This window comes from Hippopotamus amphibius, chromosome 15 (assembly GCF_030028045.1).
Source record: "Hippopotamus amphibius kiboko isolate mHipAmp2 chromosome 15, mHipAmp2.hap2, whole genome shotgun sequence".
NCBI classification, from domain to species: domain Eukaryota; kingdom Metazoa; phylum Chordata; class Mammalia; order Artiodactyla; family Hippopotamidae; genus Hippopotamus; species Hippopotamus amphibius.
This window is the reverse complement of record NC_080200.1, coordinates 62,920,113-62,938,134: the sequence shown is the minus strand read 5'-3', so window position 1 is coordinate 62,938,134 and position 18,022 is coordinate 62,920,113. Positions and strand designations below refer to the sequence as shown.

General features: G+C 43.1%; 1 protein-coding gene across 10 annotated transcripts in view; it reads right to left on the bottom strand.

Moving 5' to 3' along the window:
• SEMA5A (semaphorin 5A) overlaps positions 1–18,022 on the bottom strand; it is a 482,622-nt gene that overhangs the window by 72,731 nt on the left and 391,869 nt on the right. For all 10 annotated transcript variants that reach the window (XM_057709296.1, XM_057709288.1, XM_057709292.1 and 7 more), the window contains 2 exons: positions 10,942–11,059; positions 2,649–2,830 (listed from right to left, as the gene is read on the bottom strand). In XM_057709296.1, coding sequence (XP_057565279.1) covers positions 2,649–2,830; positions 10,942–11,059 — 300 coding nt within the window. The remainder of the gene's footprint in view (positions 1–2,648; positions 2,831–10,941; positions 11,060–18,022) is intronic.

Genomic DNA, 18,022 nt, shown 5'->3' with positions numbered 1-18,022 from the left:
CTCCCAGCTACTGTCAACGCACACAGTAGTGGACGCTATGGTCTGCCTTTCTCCAGATGCTGGGGGTGCTGGTGGTTATAATTCTCAGGTGAGAGGATCTAACAGCATCAAAGGTCCTGCCTGCTGCAGAGCTCCCTGTATGACGAGCTGAGGTCTGTATGGGGCCTGCAGCACGGCTCTGCCCAGCTTCCTGCCTCCCCCGCTCCCAGCCCAGCTGTAGATGCTCAGAGCCCTCTCCAATTTACTTCCTGCACACAAATGTCACAGCGGTCCTCCGGACCAACCCAGGACAGACATAGGTTTTGCTCCTAGAGAAAAGTCCCATAAGAAGATACAAGTAAGGACTTCCCCGGTGGTTCAGTGGTTAAGACTCTGTGCTTCTAATGCAGGGAGTGCGGGTTTGATACCTGGTCGGGGAACTAAAGGTCCTACACATATGTATGTATAACTGAACCACTTTGCTATACACCTGAAACGAACACAACATTGTAAATCAGCTATATTTCAATAAAAAAATTTAAAAAGAAGGTATAGGTAACAAACATTCAAAGCGTGCAGACTTATTTTATTTAGATGACAAAGTCCTGTCAAGGCTCCAAGCCTTCCGTGATGTTCTTCCTTTCTACTTCCCCAGTTACAGTTCTCTCTCTCTCTCTCTCTCTCTCTCTCTCTGTGTTCTTCCCTCCCTAAGACTTAGAATTCAGAAGTGACATAGGCATTCATGTGTTCATTTTAATTATAAATTTAAACCAGATTTTCCTGATCGGTGGGAAGTCTGACATGGCCCTGGTTTGATAATAATGTCTGGCTTAAATAATTACTTTCTATTGTGGATTTCTTCCCATAAATTGAATGCCTTTAATCTGCAGCTCCAAGATAGTGAAGGAACAAATTTAAATGATATGATACGATAAAAGCATTTAATCAAAGATATTATATTTGCAAAGGTATTGAATTAGCAATATTTTGAATTTTCCAACACTTTCTATGTATTTGGATTTAAACAAGTACAATCATAAATAAAGAACAAGTTTAATTTAGCATCATCAGATCAGTCTTTGAAAAGGCTCTTGGAAGTACTTTGCACAAATTGAGGAAGTACTTGACATCACTGACTGAGCCAAAAAAAATGGATTTGTAAGTTTGGGGGTTTCCAGTTTTTTGCTTCCAACAAAATTGAGGCCAACATTAACAGGTTATCAACTGATAAAGGCCATTAAAAACAATCTCTGATGTTAGATGACCATACTTGTAGCAGAAATTGTAGACTAGCAGTCCCTTGCTGCTAGAACAAAAAACGTGCTGTGAACATGCCTGATCCACTTGGTTCCTCACAATTATCTCCTTCCTCTGACAGCATCAGTGGCTCCCAATGGTTAGAAGCGAGTGAGTACAATGGGCCCTCCCGCCAGTCCCTGCCATGAGGTGCTTCCTAAGCATGAAGGCAAACCTCAGTGACACATACAGAACTGTGACATGGCCAGTTTTTGTAAATGATGGAGTCCCAGCTTCCTATCCCTCAGGCGTGCTGAAAGGTACACTCCTCAGAGATTCACATCAAGCAGATGTGATGCTTCTAGGAGTTGACCAGCTAGCCTTCTACTCAGAGCAGGGAAAGGCATCCTACTTTGTCATCATGGCAGGCACTACCCCCAGTTCATGCAAGGACAGAGATGCATCCAGTGTACCAGCGCATGCATTCTTGAGTGCCTCTTAAGTCATCAACCAAAAATTATCCCTAACAGCCCATACACCAGGGATGCTCTCGTGCAGATTTGGAAAGCAATATGAACTTTTAGAAGCAGGGTCCTCCAGAAGGTGAGTGCCAACGTAGGAGGGTTTTGGTAGTTTCAGAAGCTGCCCCTAGAGTCGATATTCCTGAACCCGTAAAGGACAGTTCTAGGGTAGCAACTAACGCTCCCATGCCCACACATGTACCTGTGATGGGACAGCTACCACTCCCAATGTTTGTACTTGGACAGTGTGGTTTTTGGGCACAGTGGTCTTCATGACAAGTTACTCACCTGCCCCCTAAAAGAATGGTGATGAACTAGATACCTCTCAACTACTTATAACTTGGCATCGAAGTCTTTTTCATCAAAAGTTTCAAAAGTTGCAAAGATATAATTTCTGTTACATCACTATTTAAATGTGTGAAGGAATTTAAATACCATAGTGATTTGATAGCCACCTTCCCATTTAAAAAACTGATGAGCAGGGACTAAACATACGGAAATTTTATGCTTTTCCTTCGAACGTTACGCACACTCGAAATGCTTTCCCTAATCTAACAATGAGCATATGGATAGGTTTAGATTTATCTGAACATATAAAGAGGTTTAGAATCTAATTTGTAATTTTTTAAATTGAAGTTGATTTACAATATCGTGTTAGTTTCAGGTATACAGCCCAGCGATTCACTTGTACATATGTATGTATGTATACTATATTTATATATGTATATGATGAACCCAAGTTGTAATTTAAAATCTCCTCCCACAGATCACGTCACTTTTAAGTGGCAAGTGTCCCTGTCTTTTTGTGACCTTTCTCTTGAAGAGGAAAGGCATGTATTAGAAGCGATTTCCCAAACTCCTCCAGAAGCTGAGTTTACACGAGTGTAAGCCCGAGGGTCGGGAGGGACACACCTGGAACAGTTAGCGATCTCCATGCGGGGGCCCTCGCACGGCCAGCCGCCACACTGGGGGGCTGGGCTGTCACAGGAGCGGGTGCGACAGAGGCAGGACCCCACGGCACTGCCATCCGTGTGTGTGCAGGGCGTCCACGGAGACCACGTGCCGAAGTGCCCATCCACGGTGAGATTCCTCGTCTGCGAAGCAGACACAAGCACAGATGTCAGAAACGGTTAAGGCTGCAAATATCATAGAGAAAAAGCGAAAGGTCGCCCCCAAGACCATCAGAACTCATTTGGAATATTTCATATGACAATTAAGAAGAGAGGGACAGGGAAGTATTTTGAAGTAAAGCAGCAGAGGTCACTGGTGGAGACAGGGGTGGAGGACAGGGAGTGTGGAAAAGGAGGTAGAGGGGAGGAGGGAACAGAAGAAAGGAAGGAAAAGACGGGTGGGGGGGGAGGGGAGGATGCCAGTGGCTTGTTGATTGAGTGATGGCAGGACTGTCCTCTCATGTGAGAAACCCAAGGAACAAAAGGAATTGGAGTGAAAATTCACAGATGCACAACTCTGCTGCATTTTTATGTACCCTAAAAAAATTTGAAAGATTGGTCAACTAGTTTTATTTAAGACCTGGCTTGGCCTCAAATGTGACCTCAACCTGACAACATTTAATTTATAGCATATTAAAAGAGTGCCTATTAAGCAACCAGAACCTACTAGTTCTTAGGCACCTTCCAGTCAAACCCATACTATATCCACCTTCCAAGAGTTCATAAGCTGGCGAGGAGGAGCTGAACCCCTAATTATTACTGCAGGTAAATCCAGTAATGGAATTCTGAGCAGGGGCTGTGGGCAGAGGGGGACTCTCGGCAAGCTCATGGGACAGGGAGGATGGTGAAGAGCCTGTGCTGGGTCCTGAAGGATGATGAAGACACTGGGTAAAGAAGTCGGTCAGGGCTGTCGAGGCAGAGGGCAGCCTGAGTGATGACAGTGAGGAACGATGCTGTCACTATGTACTGAGGGCACACGGGCTGCTGTCCCTGGGACGGGAGCAGGTCATCCGGAGGAGGCAAAGCTGAGAGCTGAGCTAGGAGCCACGGCAGGGTCACAGCTGGGGGCGTGACTGCCCTGTGATGTGGATGCTCTGAGGGCCCCTCGCTGGTGGTCCCCGGGCCCATGGTAACTAGTTCCAGGGCAGGTGGAAGACCAGATGATGTCACCGCAAATCTGACCAGGGGATCTTCTCAGGAGCGAGAGTGTTCCCAAGATTTAAGACTCATGGGGCCCAGCCTTCAGGTCACTCAGCCCCCAAAAGGAAACTCCCCTCTGAAAAGGGGCTGAAGAAGGCCTAAAGTCCAAACCTCCCAAATTTAACATGGGGCTTTTTGCATTTCTTAGAAAATATGACAAAGGAAGAGATGAGGTTACAAGTAAGTCACATGCGTTCCTTTACCCTCTGCTGCCTGCTACTCCCACCTTCTCGGCCAAAGGTTCCTTCCCTGGATGATTCTGGGAATTAGAGACTCATCATCCACCCAGGAGAGGCCTCCACGGATGAGACAGTCAATTCCTCTGGGGCAAACAAACTGTACCTGCACGGCAGAGTTTCAGAACAAAGCCGACACCATATTTTGTGTGTGAAAATCCAAGTGGACTTTACCTCTGCTCTGTCATGTCTCCAAATACAACAGGAAAGAATAAACACTGTGTGCTCACCTCCTCTGACCTGGCTGGTTGCCCCTCCCTCTCCAGGTGCCACAATTATAGCTCTAACCCTCCCCTTTCTTATCGATACTCCAAGGCTTTATATCCACTAACCGCACGTGGCTATTTCTACAAGATGCTGTGATGAAAGGGAGAGGCTGAAACTGCACAGTCCTCTGCAAGCAGAGTGATTCTCTGGGTCCCCCCCAGAGTGAGGGAACGTACGAAGGCAGATCTTTCCTAAGAGGAAAATATCCCCATTTCTAAAGTCCCCGTAACCCCCCTGTCCCATTAGGATAAAGATGCAGCTTCTACTCTGAGCTTAAGGAGACCTCAGTGTTTTCTTGGAGAACAGAGCCCTGCATGACAACGGGGTTCACACCGCTAATTTCTCCCTGAATTTGTTGTTGAAGCCGCAAAGCCTCTGCCAGTTGGAAGTTTCAGGCTTCATCCTCCATCCTTTAACAGCCCTCCTGCTGCCTCTGGTCGGAAAGGCTCTTGTGCAGGTAGAAGAGGGATCAGCAGATGCCCTCCATGGGACTGACCACGCTCACAGATCCTCATGCGACCTGCCCACTATGTAAATGCGGCTGTGATTGTTCTCACTGCAAAAAGCACAAAGCCCTTGCTCATGTAGCCGGCATCAATAATAGTGATCACACTATATATTCATAATAGTTACACAGTATAGCCCATACTATTTTGACTAATCATATTCATCATTATTACTACTTTGCGTGTGTGCTGTGAGTCTGGGGAGCCCTGTGGAGTCAGCCCTCCTCTACTGCTCCGCCCTCAGGGTGCTGCGCAGGGCTGGGCGTAGGGGTGACCCACCAGCTACTGTGCTATGGGGGCCAATCCATCCCTGGTAAAGAGGAGTGATGGGAGGTTCTACCCTTAGGCTGTGCTCAGAGGCGACGGAAAACGGCACCTGAGTACTTGTCAAGTGGTCGGCACAGGGACTACACTCTCGTTAAGGGCCGACCAGAGGTAAAAGCGTTGCATAGATCATGTAGGAATGATGCTGAGTCCACTCTGATCTCACAAATACAAACTTGGTTCTACCTGCCTCCCTCAAGGCATCCAAATGATGCTCTGCCTCAGGTAAGAGCCAGATCTGGACCACAGGGAAGCCAGTTCCCTAGCCTTCCCCATCTGCTTCTGGAATGCAGGTGATGGCTGGAAGGGGAAATCGGGGACGAGAATTCTCATGGGGAGATAAGGAGAAGGGAGGTGTCTACGGCTCGGCACAGTTTCACATTGAAAACATTTCGCAACTCATTCAAATTCCTGACAGTTTTGGGTCATTGGCTGGACTTGTACCACATACGAGGGATTCCTTACTGAGTTGGTTATTGGTGAAGAGATGAACTGTGGAAAGAGGGGATTTCAGAGCACAGGACGGGACTGTGTCACCATGGTGCTGCTCTGTGCATGATGTAGGGGCAGGTGGTTGTGCCTCTTACACCCCAAACACACACACAAACATACATGTCACAGTTCATGGAAAATAGTGCAAAAACCTAAAGAGCTTAAAAGTGAATTTTTAAAGCAACGTAAAAAATCAATCAAAATAGACTATCACCATCCAAGTAGTTTATCACATCATGCTGACGCTAAAATTTTACATCGAAAACTTCCTCCTCCTCTGAAGGCCTGCTTTGCTATGGACTAGACTCCAATCCAGCCCAGAAGGAGCTGGACGCCTCTAGTTTGTTCCTGGAGGATCAGGAAAAGGGAGCCCATGAGTTACATAGTATAAAATAACATGGCTTCATGATACCAGTGGGGTCTCAGAGAAGATCTAAGTCTTAAGCACCCGCATTTATGATGGTCCTGGCAGGATGTGGAGTGAACGTGATGAAGGCAGCCTGGGCAGAGGTGTGGGTGGGCTAAGCGTACCATCAAGGGATGCTGAAGCTGCGGGGACCAGAAACACAGGGAGTTACAACAGTGCTCAGCCTGATGGCCTGTTGGGAAGAGGGGAGAACAGGTATGGGGGGCCTGAGGGAAGGATAGAGCCTCAGAAGGGGCTGCCTGACAGGGCAAAGCTGCAGGCTGAGCTGAAGGAGGGCAAGAAGGAGCACCCCAGCCTCTCTCTTCCTGCCCATGGTGCACACTCTCTGGGCCCAAGACAACCAGAAAGCCTGGGAGGGGAGAGAATAGTCTGGAAGTGGGGAAGCGCAGGGCGTCTGGGCAGGGAGTGGGTGGGCAGGGGATGGGGACTGAGAGCACAGACCAGCACATCACCAACACCAGAGGCTCTCTGAGACTTCTGATTCCTTCCATTGGCCTCCTTGTCTGTGAAGGTGTGAAGGGTCAAATAGGTCAGGGAAGTCGTTGTGATTTTTGAATGTTTATGAATTCCCCAATATTGATTAGAAACTTTTGAGGGGGGGATGATTTGGGGACCAACAGGGTACAAAGACGGTTGGTTCTCTTAAATCCCCCTTGGCTTCCGTTCCTTTGTCTAAAATTCAAAGGAAACAGCACAGAGATTGTTAGGATCTTTTTAACTACAAGAGATCTTGAATATAGAAAAATCTATGATTTGTGAAGTCAGGAGGAAATACGATAGGATGCTGACGAGTGAATGAAGATGGAAGATGGAAGCAGCGATCATTCAAAATGTTGGAAGAGGACATTTACGATGGAAAAATAGGTATAAATGGGCAAACAAAAGAATGTCAGTGACTCGTGGAAAGGGACCTTCAGGGCCGCCAGCGGAGGTGGTCTTTGTAGAAGCTAAATTTATCAGCGATGTGAGGCACTGCACTGAGTGACTGACAGGTATTATCTCCTTGTATCTTCACAGCATCCCTAGAACCTACATCTCATTTCACAGATAGGAAAACTGAAGCTCAGATGTCACTCAATTAGCTCAAAGTCACTGGCTGTAAAAGACCCGAGAATCAGTCTAAACAGGCTTAATCCAGGGTCTGAGATCCCAGCCATTTCATTGGGTAACGTGATTCTTAAAACTTTCTTTGGTGAGACATTTGTGGAAATCAGCTTCATATATTTTAAAGCCAATTGTGTAACAGCAGAGTTCCCTCTACCTAGGAAAGAATGGACTTCCAAGAGCTGGCTAAGGAGGATCCAATTTTGGTTAACAAGCATAATCCTTAATCCCATCTTTGATTTACTCATGTTCTATTCATTAATTCCCAACTGATCAAGGACGTAGATGTGTCTGATAAGCACAGAGGTCCCTGGAGCATATCTTTAGGTTCTTTCTTACTGTACTCCAGCCATCATGCTCTTATGACACAACTGAAGTCATATTCTCTATTTGGATATTTTTTTCAGAAGTTAAAAGATTTTCCTTTATTTACTTTCAAAGGCTCATGTACCTTTTGTCAGAGACTGTAACAAAATGGGATATGGGATGTGCTCCTTGGCAAGGCTTGTCTCATGTTATGACATCAATTTAATATCATCCTGAAGTCTACCTGTATAAATGAATTACATGAAGGGAAGCTAGCACCTTTGAAGAGAACTAAGCTGGAGCTCTGTGTGGCCTCTGGCAAGACGGATGAGTAGAGGCAATCTTTATTGCCTCTGAATCCCAGTTCTTCCATCTATGAAATAAAATGGAAGCAATACTGTCATTATGAACATTAAATGAGATACTCCACTGAAAGTTGCCTAACGTGGCACCAAGCACATGGTCTAAACACCCAATTAACCTTAATTCCCTGTTCCTTCTTTTACAGTAGATTTCAGTGATACCTCTCAGGCTACCTGAGTCCACCGATGAGCGACTGCTTTGGGAGATGTTGACAGCTGGGAACTACATTGTCTTGTAGACTAGGGATAATGTCAAACGTATTGGATTTAAGTCCAGATTTCTTTCCCAATGTAGTTTCAGAATCTTGTGTAAAGTCTCTGGTCTATGGTACTGGCATCTAAATAAAGGGCTGTGGACTTAATCATTGCTAAAGTCCCCTTTCACTCCAAAGATGATAATTACACAGTAGCCAGGGAAGCATCTGTTACTTTAACACATTTAGGTGCTTATTTGGTCTGCGTATATTGCTAGTCACCGCATGACATATTTTGGATCAGAGTCTCATTGTGTGACATAGGATGCTGATAACCCTGTGTGTGTGGATGACACTCACACAGACATAAGGCCCAGGTAGAGTCTTAAGACTACACCATCCTTGTTAAACAGCACTGTAAGTTATGTAGGTCATATATATTATTTGAATCACCCTAGGTATGTAAATTTAGATCTTGCTTGAGTACTTTGAATCTCTTAAACTGAGAGTAGTGTTTGCAATTACAATAATATAAGCAAAAAGAACATTAATGAACATGTCAGTCAACTATTTCCCTGTCTCCTGGACAAGAGAAACCCAGAAACATTTTTAAATAGGGATCTTTCAGTGGAAAATAGGTCTCCATCTTTACTCTGGCCCATAAGTCAAGACCTTTCTTCCATTTCAGTCAAAAATTAAAAAAGAAGAATATGAAAGCAGATTACATTTTTAACAGCTTTTGAAAATACTTCTTCAAGTCTGCTCTACATGAATGCTAATCATTTCATCTAGCTCATTTCTTTCTAAGAGATTTTTTGAAAGGGATGTATGATTAAGACAATAGTTAGGTAATATGGGATTTCCCATTTTCTATCTGGTAGCCTACGTAAGTCAGAAAAATACATGTTTTTATTTCCTGTTTTGCTCAAAGTGACATAATCCATCATTGTTGGATACTTTGCATATTCTTCTCAAAAGTGTATCTTGATAAATGACAAATTACATTGGATGAGATGACAGAGATGGTTTTATGTAATGAAATCACCTCAAACCAGAAAAAAAAAAACCTTGCTATGTATGTTTTAGGGACAGTGAATCGCAGATCACATCTCAGCTACATTTTCCAAAAAGAGATGGTGGAAGGGCAGCTCTGAAACCAGGGCAGGTCCACATCACCCTCTGACCTTGCTTGAGCTTATAAGAGAAGCTATCCTCTCAGCAGAAAGAAGCGACTTTAGTGATAACCCTCCTGTGTCTTCTTAAAGATCAGATCATCTTCATTTTCTGACCGTAGAAACATACAAGACGTACTTTTATAAACTAAGTGGGTGAGTGTGTATTTCCCATTACGTAAGTAAGCATGTCCCAGGTATCCACTAAAAGAACCTTGAGTCCTGGACCAATGGCTTTATTGCTTAAGAAGAACTGCTATTATCTTCCGCCTTCTCTTTTTACCATTAAAACTGTAAGATCAAACATCTACAAGAAGATGCGCGTGTCTGAACTTTAGAGCTACATTTCAGACAGTGCACTTTGTGTTTTCTTTAGCTGCAAAGAATTTAAGGTGAACACCTCTGCGCTTTTAAAGTGTGTTTCAGACATTAAGAAGGAACTTCACACAGACAGTGGCATGTTTCAACCAACTTCACAAGACAATGCAGAAAAGTTTGCTTCTAAATTCAGAGATCCAAAGCTAAAGAACCAAAAGGACTCACAGCTAATCCCACTGCAAGGCTTTGCTCAGAGCCTGGATGTGGTAATACACCCCCACCCCCCACCCAGTGAAAGGCCTGGATCCCCCGCCAACATTTGGGGAATAACACTGGTTTAATAGCCCTTGCTTCCTTCATGACACTCTGCCTGATTTTCTCACTTACAAACTGAAGGACAGGCTTCGTGGCACGTGGCTCAGATAATGGAAAGTGCAGGTTCCTTGATAAGAAATGGACAGACTGTTCAGGCACCCCCAGCAGTTCTGAACAGAAGAAATAGCACGGATTTAAAATAACGGAATGTGTCCCTTGCCTTCTCACCTCTGTGTTGCACAGGTGAGGCCAGAACTGACAGCACGGAGATCCGCAGTGATGTGAGAGCAACTAAATTTTCAAATATGTCGAAGTTAATAGCTGTTGCTTATATTCTCTGAGAACAGAAAAAAGAACTTGGGATGACTTGATTGAGGGCTGTAAAGACAAAGGGGAAGAAAGGCTGCATCCTACAAGTGAGGACGCAAACAAATACACTGGCAAAGGAAAGTGTGAAATCTGTTTTCTTGGACTCAGAGTCCAGCTCTGAACACAGAGGAGTCTCTCCTCATTCTGCAGGGTTCCCTGTGGGAATGTACGTTAGGCTATTTCTCCCAGGACTTCCCGTGACCCTGAGCAGTAGCGAGGACACTGTCCTGCATGGGGTTCCATCATAATATCCTTTAATTTATTCTTTTAAAAGCTCTACTTCTCAGCTTCTGGAATTACAGCTCCCAAGGGCTACTGAAGGGTGTGGAAGTTGCTATTTTATTAACGCTGCAAAGGGCAAAAGAGTCTGCAGCAAACTCTGGAGATAAAAATCCAAGAATAGAACAGAGATGTTACATCCCATTTTCAAACCAGCACTGTTTTCTCTTAAGATGGTTCTCTTCAAAGCAGACAGTAAGGTGATGGCAATCCCATGTGGCTCTGTGCAAGGAGGGGCCAAATGAGTTAAGAGAGCACAGGTTGGATTTGCAAGGAAGCTTCTAATATGAAAATGCATGGACACCACGGAAGCGTGGGTTAGGATCGGAGGATAGCTTGGTTCCCATGGACAGTGTTTCCAGAGCTGGACACACGGACACTCACAGGGCAGGTGGCGATGCTCTGCTCCCACTGCGTCATGCTCAGGCTCTCCTCCAGGCTTGTGCATTTCTTCATCACCACATCCCAGCCACAGTAAGGGTCCTGAGCCCCAATGCAGGCACTGGAAACACACAGCAAAGGGTCAACAGAAAGACAGGTTTATCTCGTACCGGAGATGCAAGCTAAGCCTTGACCCTTAGGACTAGACAGGGGACCCAGGGATGAGAAACAAAGTTTTCATCTGCACACTAGAGAACGCAGCTAACTGCATACACCAGTAAGTATCTGATTAAAATTAAGTAAATTAATTTTAGTTGAAATATCTATTTTTTCCTAAGATACAGGGCAGACAATGAAATGACTGTGCAACGTGATGCCTTTCGGGTGTCATGAACAATCTGAAGTCAGAATTTTGCAGTGCTCTAAAACACTAGTTGTCATCAGCACCACCATCATCACCCGCCGTCATCCCCTTAATAGCAGGTACTGTTTGTTGAACGTCTACTGTGATAGAGAAAATGATTACATCCTTTATACATGAACGACTTCTATAGGCGGGTGTTAACGTTTTCACTCCATCATCATCCTAATCAGTATCTCCACCATCGCCATCATCACTGCTGTCATTACATACATTATCATCTCCCTCACCCCCTTAATAATGGGGATTATTTGTTGAACACCTACTGTGATATATAAAATTACCATATCATCTAACTATTTAAACAACTCTATTGAGGGAAGTATGATTATTTTAACTTTGTTGATGAGAAAAAGGAGACACAGCAAATTTCTAAAATTTGCCCAAGGACAAACACATACACCTAAATTCCTGCAACCTGGCTGGGTCAAATTTAGTAAAATAGAGAAGTTTTCCTTTTGAGTACTGTAGCTTAAAAATGTATTAAAATTTTCAATTTAATAGTGGTTTAATATAGTCCTGTCTACAATATTCAACATATGAGATCAGAAATACTGTAGATGGTAGATATTTTAACTTTGTCTAAATGAAAGAGTTCATATACAACATGGGCATGATTAGATGAAGATTTGGGGCCCTAAGTTATTAAGACAATAGAAGGTTGGGGCCTCCCTGGTGGTCCAGTGGTTAGGATTCTGCACTTCCACTGCAGGGGGCATGGGTTTGATACTGACCAGGGAACGAAGATCCCACAAGCTGTGTGAGGTGGCCAAAAAAAACAAAAAATAAAAAAAATATAAAAGAAGGTAGTGTGGGGAGAAAGGAATCAGACAAAGATGACAGTGATAGGGCCAAAATTATACAGAAGATGACCCCACAGATGAGCAGGGCACTGAGCATTCTCTCTACAAAGGGCCAGGAGGTCAAGGGTACAGGGAATTGTAGGGAGGAAAGTCAGGGGAGCTAAGGTCTTCGGAGTCAGGGCAGAGCTTAGAAGAGGCTGAATCTGTTACAGAGTTACCAATTCACCAAGAGTAGGTCTGGAAATCATAGCATTGTCATCAAACAGGGGCTCAGGGAGGCATTCTAAGTAATAATAAGTTGTTAATATTAATGATATTTAAAACCCCTTATTAGCACATCAAGTACGCTAACCTTGTATAAAAGCACTGTTCTAAGAACTGGACCTGTATTCGCTCATTTAAATCTCATAAAACCTTTACATATCGTACCTCCATTAGCTACTCCATTTATTCTCACTTTACAATTAAAAAACTGAAGCAGAGAAAGGAGAAGTCCAAGTTCCACAGCCGGGGAAGATATATCCAAAGATAATAAATGAAGCAATAGCGGTATTAAAACGATTACTGATTAAGTTACTATAAATTATTGTGTATTAACCAGCTAAAGAAGTTCAAACGGTTAAAATTGGTGCTTCTCACTGCAGGACTAGGTGGGGGTGGGAAGGGGTGTCACCATAGCCTTTTTGATAAGTGATGCTGTACCTGTTAAAAGATACACTGAGGCCTATTAAACTGTTCAAGAGTTTATTTGAGGAAAAGTCCGTCAGTGCCAAAGGGGCATTGGTTAGGAGGCTCCGCTCACAGGGGCTGAGAAGTGGTTTTTATAGAGGAGATTGAGAAGCAAAGCTAGCAAGTTATTTGAGTGCCTGCAGCGTAAGCAATGCCTTGTTTGGGAAAGCCTGGGTGGTTGCTTAAGTTTCATCATCTCCGTTCCCAGTACAATGGTTGGTGCGGGAAGGACCAGCGTCCCAGTCCAACCACCATCACTGCTGGATTCCAAGCTGTACATCACACATCGGACTCCTCTCTGTGTTTGATCCCGTTTTCCTGTCTGTGGGCCAAAAGGGCAAAGCGACACTTCGAGAATTATTCAAGAAGCCTGAATTCCGTTTCATGTTTCTTATTCAAGCAACATGACCATGAGACAAACTTAAACTTCCAAAAAGGAGGAAATTCCACCAAGTCCCTAACTTTGCCTGCGGCTTCCCCTTGCAAAGCTGCCTGTAGAACTGAAGCAACGCCCCAGGGTTACGAGGACTACTTTAAGCTATTTTGTATGAAAAGCTGCTTGTAATAACATCTCTTTCTTCTGATACTGCTGATGGGTCTGCAGATTCTTAAAACTACACTTGAAATACTAAAACTTCTCTACGATCACAAGGGCCCATTCATTGAAAATACCATTTATACATAAATATGTTTTCCTCACTTAAAATATTTCATAACATGGGGAACATTCTGAAGAGCTCTACCTTTATTCTAAATTATACTTTAGGAAAAACCAGTCCTGACATATTATTTTTGGAAGGTGGATCTCTTAAGCAGATCTTATGGAAAAATCACAGGCTTCCTATGAATGCAGCCATCATAAAGGTGGCTTTTCTTTATTCTACTTTGAAAATGTTTTTCTTTGTGTGATGAATCTTTTTAGTAATTTTTGTGAAGAACCTTAGATTATTCTCATTTGATATATTGCCCTGGTATCTGAAAGTATCTAAACTCAGAAAACATGTTGGCCAGAATCTGAGGCTTAATTTGAAAACACATCTATCGAAAATGTATTTTAGAGCAAATGTATATTTAGAGGTAGATCTTAATTCTAGAAGGATAAACTACTCTCCTTCTTACAGGAAATTTATCTAATGATATTAAAATTCATCTAAACTCTTCCTTTATTTTTTAAAGTTTGCAGTTATACTATTTGTTGAGTAATGGAAAAAAATAGGTATATTTATCAAAATCTTTTCACTGTATTTCTGGAAGGCTGCAGCTAATTACTAAATATGAACCCCTTGCATATTAGACTATCTAAGTATTGATGACTTCATCTGACTTGTTTCTGTTATGCTAACTGTCATTATGTCAGTTTATTTCTGATATTAAGAATTTTTGCCATATCAACAACATGCATTCATGAGAAAAGGGATTTCAAAAGTGTTTTCCATCATTCATTTATTCAGCACATACTTAGCATGTGCCTTGAACTGACTTTGAAAGTGGTGGGTGTAACAGGCTAACAAAATAGACACAGTCAGTTGCACCCAAAGAACTCACTTCTTAGTGAAGGAAATAAACATTAAACAACTACACTGATGAATATTAGCAGCCAGTTGCAAAGGAAAAAAACAAAAGGAGGATGAGGAGATACGTGGGGAGGGACATGTAAGCTGGGACCAATAAGATGAACAGAGTGACTGATGTGATACTTTTCAGCAAAAACAGAGTGTTTTGGCAGGAAGACCACCATAGAGAAGGTGCACAGGCAGGAGGGAATGAACTTGAGAGCCTGAAGAAATACCTCGTAAATGGAGGTGGTGCTTTGGCTGAAGCCTGGGGTGTAGAATCTGCTGAGCCCTCAAGCCTCCCTCCCTAAGGACTCAGGGTCCCTTGTAAGTCCTGCACCTTTAAAGTGTTTCCCAAATTCTGTGCAAAAACTGCATGTCAAATGTCAGTATTTATTTGTATTATCACGATGATAGCAGAGAGAGAGAAAAATTTAGCTATTTGTAAATGCTGGTATCTTAATTCCTAAGACAATCTCAGGTGCCTTGTTCTTAACCGCTATGTCACCATATAGTTCACAATCTGCTTTTACTTTGAGTTGCATTAAAAACATTATCTTACTAAAAATAAGCCTGGAAAATTCCAGTTAGACAATAACCTTGCTGAGGAATGCATTCTAAGACACCCACAAATCCCTCAATTGGTAAATCCAACTGGAACATACACTTTCTCCAGTTTCATCTTCTGTAAAACTGGAATAATACCTCACTGCACTGTTCTGAGAAATAACTTACATCATGTAGTAGAAAAAAAGTTTTTTTGAGATCGGATGCATACAAGTTATTCTACTTAATCTTTAAGCATAATTACAAATCAATATATGCTATCAACTTCTGGGAGTGTTTGAAAACCTTCTATACCAAAAATACTACATCTGTGAATACCACAGGTTCTTTACTTAATAAGGCGATGTGAGACACCACAATGTGTTCCATTAAGTGGTGCAGAGCATTTCAGCTACATGTTTGGATCAATTCACGATGATTTTTTACTACTTGCAGGTGCAGGCACAGTACCATGTGTTGCAGACACAAGGGCCAGGGATGAACTTGCAGTCTAGTGACCAAGAAAGGGAGGAAGACCAAGGGAGGAAGACCAAGTTCACGACCATTGCTTGACAATGTCATAGTGAGCAATGACTAATAGCACCAGACAACTGGTACTATAGCAATCAGAGGAGAGAGCTGTGGCCCAGGAGAGTTCCAGGAAGAGGTGACGTTTAGGCTGGCCTTTGAATGAAGCTGGGGTTTCGTTGGCAAGAAGGATATCCCCGGTCCTGATAACTCCAGGAAAGACAATGCAGAGTCGTGTGCACGTGGCATGATCATGTGAGATGAGCCGCTTGGCTGGGCTGAAGTTTCCTTAAGATTCCGGGGAAGTGTACTGATGTGATTAAAACATGGGGGTTTTGCTTAAGCGAGGGGAATTTGGCTGTGGTGTATAGGATGTGTCAGATAGTGAAATCTACCAGAAGATTAATTTATAATTCCCAAGAAGAACTGGATGCAAGTACAATTGCAATAGCATTTTTTAAAGTTAGGACTCATGCCAAGTAAACAAAGACATAATTACCAGTAAAAATATAAGTTTACACTCACTATGCATAACTTGCTAAAGGCATTTACTAATAATTCATGTTACATGCTATGATATGTAGAGGAAATTAATGAACTAGAATTCCAATTAGTCACTAACATTAACTATATTAAAAGTTGTTCACTGTTGCCTTATCATTAAATTACATTGATTAAATAAAATGAGGATTTTTCACATTTCAATTTGCTTTTAATATCAAATTTAAATAATTGATTTGTACTGCCAGTAATGCTAAGTAAATGGTTTTTAGTTAAAATCTTATTAGGTAGATAAAACACTCAGATTTTCCTGAAAAATCTGTTTTTAAACAGAACAAGATTGATAGAAATTTTAAAGTGAGGCATTATGGGAAAATTGATAGTTTAAAAAAATAGTGGAAAAAGTAGAGGGCATTTGAAATAAGCAAAACAAAAGTACTTTCTGGAAATTTCGCACTTGTGGTCAGCTTTGATTTCTGATGTGATTCAGACAGACCCGTTTCACCCAGTTTTCCCGTACAGATTCTTGAGCTGTTTATCTTGGCCTCTGGGTGGGTCTCAGTCACTGGGGACTTTTCTCTAGAACAGACATAAAAATTTTTCTGGAAAATTCTGCCCCCTGAGGGAGGCTCTCCAGGGAAGGCAGTCTGTCCAGCTTTGGACTCAAGGATGAGAGGGGCACAGAGGGTACACAAGAGCCCTTCACAGCTCAGGGGTGTTGAAATAACTTGTAGAAGTGATGACTGGAAAATGCTTTGTCTGTGTGCCCAGGAGGGAAAGAACAGCATCCCTGGTCTCTTTGTTCAGGGAAAAGCCTACACTTTGGTCTTCTATCTTCTCTGGCCTGTAAACTAGAGGTAATTGTAGGTTCCTCCAAGTCCACTAACTCAGTCTTCTCTCCTCTCTAGCCAATCACGGATAAAAATTAAGACACAATTACTTCCTGCCCATCTCATGTTTCTTCAAGAGAAACCCTCTGTACATGAGAGTTTATGGGCAGAATCAGAAGACAAAGGAGAGGTTGAAGGGTCATCAGTCACACCTGAAGAATGTACAAGGTGTCAAGTATTACATCTTAATTTTTACACAAAACCCTAGAGGACAATAAGCTGAGAGAAAAAAGTTTTTATTATTCTGGCTTCTTATAACTCATTTGACTTAACAGTTTTCCTGCATCTGAGTGAATGTGGCTTGGGCCAAGGTGTCCTCCTGGGGAGCACAGCCCACCCTAGGAAGGACATCCACCCATCTCAGCAGAACAGTAGAGGCACGTGTGGTGCCTGCCTTGCATCTGGATTCCCTGTTGCCCTCTCCATCCTTCAACCACTGGGGTGGGTCTGGTGACAGCAGCAAAGGTAATCAATCGGCTCTCCTCACACTTGGTCCTCTCTGGTCTCCATCAGTGCTTGAACCTCAGCCCTTCTGCTAAGGATAGATACCCACTCACTTGAGACAGGGGACTACTGAATACGCACTGACAGATGCTCCTGCCCATTGGCTGGGGCCATGCTGACATCACTCACCTAGGCACAGAATGTGGTCGTGGTAGGCTCTCACAACCGCCAGAAAATCCATTTGCTCAAACAAGACAAGACCTAGATAAATAATAATGCAAGGAGCAGAATCTGGCCTGATGGGCCCATACATCTCAGACAAGGTGAAGTTATTTAATGGTGGAAGAACAAATTCTCGACAGGGTCAGTTTGCCCTCTCTTTGGTCCAGAGGCGATGTGAAGTATATCTGGGCAAAGAAGGCAAAGCATGTGTATAAGAGCAGCACTGGCTCTGCAGGACACACTGAATACCATACTCAAGTAGGAAAGGAGAGGAGCTGTCTCATATTGGATTCTTCTTATTTACCAGACCCTTTATATGGTCTCTGTCTTTTCGTCCTAGTAACACACTGAGTAACTCGCTCATAATCACACACCAAGACAAAGGCTTATTCAGGATCCACCGGAACCCAAAGCCCATGATCTTTCCATATCTGAGCTGCTTTGCAG